Source organism: Phaethon lepturus, unplaced genomic scaffold (genome assembly GCF_000687285.1).
Source record: "Phaethon lepturus isolate BGI_N335 unplaced genomic scaffold, ASM68728v1 scaffold14193, whole genome shotgun sequence".
Classification (NCBI taxonomy): Eukaryota; Metazoa; Chordata; class Aves; order Phaethontiformes; family Phaethontidae; genus Phaethon; species Phaethon lepturus.
The window spans coordinates 1-3,943 of NW_010529821.1; the positions used below are offsets into that span (position 1 = coordinate 1).

Sequence of the window (3,943 nt, forward strand, 5' to 3'; positions counted from 1 at the left end):
GCCGCTGCCCGGGTGCTCTCGGGAAGTGCTTGCTGCAGCTGCTCTGCTTTCCGTTGTAAACTTACTTCCAGCGGCGCTGTAAAATGGCGTCCCGTGTGGTTTTGAAACGCAGAATAGTCCCAGCCCTTTCTCACGGGCAGTATTCATAAGTCCTCCTGCGTATTGTTAAATTTTGGCCGCCACTTGCCTTTACAGCTATGGTTCTTTCTTGAGTTGGGATGCTAAACCTTGGTGATTTTAATTTTTTTTTTCTTTTTTTTTTTTTTCCAAATACTTTCTTCCATTTCCGAAGTGGCAGGGCCGAAAAAAAGGGCTTGTTTCCTCCTGTGGTGTCCCTGTGGGTCTTTACACTTTACTTCCCTGTACCAAGCTTAGTAGGTCACAAATACGATGCTCAGTCAACAAACCTGATGTAGCATCGAGCAGTGGGCAGGAATGGAAGGGTAGCACGTTCAGACATCTTACCTTGGGGGCTATCCGTAAAGCCCAGCAGAGGCAGGGGTGGATGCTATCTGGCTCCTCGGGGCACTAGAGCCTTCGGTGGGGAACTGAGGCCAACCTCTCAGGGAGGGAGCTGCTGCTGGAGAGCCTGGATTGCTGTCCGGATTTTCGTTTTGAATTTTAGCAGACGTTTTCTGTGGTGGACAGTGAAGTCTCTCTGCAACCCAGCGAAAATCGATTCTGTGTAGGTGTGATTAGAATGAAACAGAAGAGCTGCTACTGGCTAATGTCTGCTCTTGCCACCTGGAGAACGCGCTTGGTGTGCTGTCAGCAGCTCTGGGGATCTGCTCATCTGCTCTCCTCAGCAGGTCTGCCATCAGCGGTACAACAAAGATGTTCTGCACACCGACTGAATTTTGTTCAGCACAGACAGGACCAGAGACAGACAAAACACTGTTGGAATAGGGATAGGGATTTTTTTTTTTATCCTCGGTGAAATACGTATTTTCTGCATATGCATGGTTTCAAATACAGCTGAACTCCCAAGGACAGGCTTTAATCTCTGAGTGACATTTTAAAATGCTGTAGGAGCAGGGTAGAAACTGATGAAAGTGAAAGAGAGCAAAGCTGAGACTGTGTTTCTGAAAGTCTCTGTGACCTGCTCCCTCTTTTTGTTGATTGCTTAGTAATGCCATAGTAATCTTTGAGGAAAGATGTTGTGAGGATCCATCTCTGCATGCCTGAGAAAGTGTGTAGATGTTTTGGAATCAGAAGATTGTGTGACTACCTCCACAGAGTGAAACTAAAGCGTAGTTTTGTATCCTCAGGATGAGTTTAACCATTTTTTCTGTTACAGAGCTGCAAGTTTCATGGAGGAGCCATTGAAATAAACTCTAGCATTCTGGGTGTGGTTCCATGGTAACTTTTCTTTTTATTCCCACTTTTTTGCCTTTAACGTAAACCTTTCTTGTTTCAGAAGTATGTGAAACTTCTATGTGTATGTATGCATATACATGTTCATGACTTAAAGGATGTCATTTTTAACTAACGCAATGTACTGCTACTGTAAACCTGTGAAACTTATTTGCATAGCTTAAGGCACCAGAGGAATTTTTAAAGAGTTTAGTGCTATCTTAAAAGAAAATTCTCACCCTCATAGGAACTAGCAATGTGTCCTGAATGTGATCATGAACTGTATCGTCTGTTTGACCCAGTCTGTAATAGAGCCTTGGGAGGGACCCAACTTATGGATAGATTCTTACTGCTACTTGCTACAAGGTGCTCATGGTCTTTTTCTGAAGTGATAAATGGCCCTGTTGGAGGTGGATCTTGGACTGGCCTTTCCAGAAATCCCCAAGTGTTGCTGAGCCTCCACAGTTCGGTGCACCCAGCAGATGGGAGATCTGCTAGTCCCAGTGTGCGGAGTTCGCCTGTTTGCTGAAGTGCAGATTCTCTTTCACTGCTGCTGTTTAAGTTAGTCTGTTCATTAGACCACATGATTATATCACTGCAATTTGATAGTGCTGAATGGTTGCATTGGGTCTCTCTTTTTTTCTTTTCTTGGTAGAAAAATCTGTTTTCCTTTATTTGGTGGATATTTGGCTCACGAAGGTGACCACTGCTTTCCTCACCTGCAATTGTGTGCTAATTGTAACTTTTTAAACTTCTCTCCTCTGTGGACTTCTGCTTGTTTCTGCAGCTAGATGAAGAAGTAGCCTTGTTCGTACATTGCCGTGGGCGACTGCTGCTTTTGTGTACTTCCCTAGCTGCTAAAGCCTCCGGGATTTGGTGATGGAGGCTTTGCTGGAAGGAATGCAGAGAAATGGGCAGGGGAGGTATGTATGCAACAGTATACACCAGTCATTCAAAACAGTTAGTTTAAGTACTAATCTTCCCTCTTATGCAGAATCAAGTCCTCTGGTAGCAGACAAAGCTTCTGTTGCTTAAATAAGGGCTTTGCCGTTTGTTCACTAGTGCACGCTGGTGGACAAGTACAGTGTGCAGAAGCAAAGCTGCTGGGTGAGCTGGCTTTACAATAATACCCTGTCAGATAGTATTGTCCTAAGTGTTAGAATTTTAATTTTACATTTTCCTGAAAACCTTTCCTCTGTTGTAAACCTTTCTTACCTTCTGATGTCAGGAGCAGTAGTAATTAAAGGTGTGAATAAATATTTTTTTGTAACAGCCTTGCAAGGTTAATGAGACATGACTTTGTTATCTCTTTTAATTGAAAACATCTGATTATTTCCTGCTTGTGTTGAAACTGCAGAGTCCTATTCATCTCTGAAGAATCCTTAATGCTCTGTCTTAGGTGAAAGTATCTAGAATTTTGGACCCTAAAGAGAGACTGTAGTGCCAATAAAGGAAAAAAATGTTTTATGTGTTAAGCATGAAGCAAAAGTCACTGATGCCATTCTCATAGTCAGCTGTGAGAACGTAACTCAATTTTACTGAGACCATATCTTCTGCAGATAACTGGTTGCAGAAATCAAGTTTAGACTTAGCTTTATATTAGCAGATGCTATGAAGGAAATGTTCTTGCTCTGCCTAATAGCTGCTAATTTTTGGTTAACTCGCAGGACAGGGTGAACTTCAAATTTAACTGATTTTGGCTCCTTTAAGAAGCATTTCAGCCAAGTTGTGAAGTGTGCATATGCTCTGGGGGAACAGAGAAATTTCAATCCTTTAACCTATTGATTTCCATTTCTTTTCAGTGCTTCCTGTTTGACAGGCAAATTAAAGGGGTAGAGATCATCATGGAGTTCACTGCCCTCTAGGGCTGTGTCTTGCAAGCCTTAATATTGTCCCTGGCTTAGCAGCTTGTGAAGTTTTAGAGGAGTTAGTTGAATTGGCTTCAATAATTACTGCACCAAATTAGAAATTGCGGCGTCGCTAGGGAGCATGCTCTCCCCAATGGATTACGAATGTTTTATTCTTCATTATCGTGTTGTCATCCAGCCCCCTCTACTTAGGGGTTTGTCTGCATTTATGACAAAATTCTGTTTTCAGGAGCTGATAGCTCGGCTGTAAGATTTCTCTGGTGGCTAAAACTTGGTATAAAATGCCTCTGCCTGGAGAGCAATTAAGGCAAATACAAAATATGAATAAAACATGCTCTGGTTTACTTAGATAATGCATAGTGCTGAGACAAAGGGATAAGTGTTTATAGATGCTTGTAATGGTTCTCTGAATAGAAGACAAACCCCTTACATTTAAAGTGTGTAGGTCATTTGTTCTCACTGGGATTTCACAAGTATTCTTCATTGGGCATTGCCAAATTTAGGTCTCTGCCCAGTGATACAAGCATACCAGTTGTGAGGTATTGCATTAGAGAGTGGGGTCAACGCATAAGTATTAAGCATATTTCTCCACAAGCTAAAGTGCATAGAGTTCAAAGCACTGTGTGTGCAGAGTTGGTCGCTTGGCGTGAGCCAGTTTGTTCTGCTGACTTTGTTGGTGTGGGACGCTGGACCTGTGTTGGGTGGTGGCTGCTGTGTAACTC

The 3,943-nt window shown here is 42.7% G+C and overlaps 1 protein-coding gene across 1 annotated transcript in view; it reads left to right on the plus strand.

Moving 5' to 3' along the window:
* Positions 1-2,232: 2,232 nt before the first annotated feature.
* The window catches only part of CEP63 (centrosomal protein 63kDa), a 20,384-nt gene continuing 18,673 nt past the window's right edge, over positions 2,233-3,943 (plus strand). The window contains exon 1 of the mRNA XM_010284061.1: positions 2,233-2,276. Coding sequence (XP_010282363.1) covers positions 2,233-2,276 — 44 coding nt within the window. The remainder of the gene's footprint in view (positions 2,277-3,943) is intronic.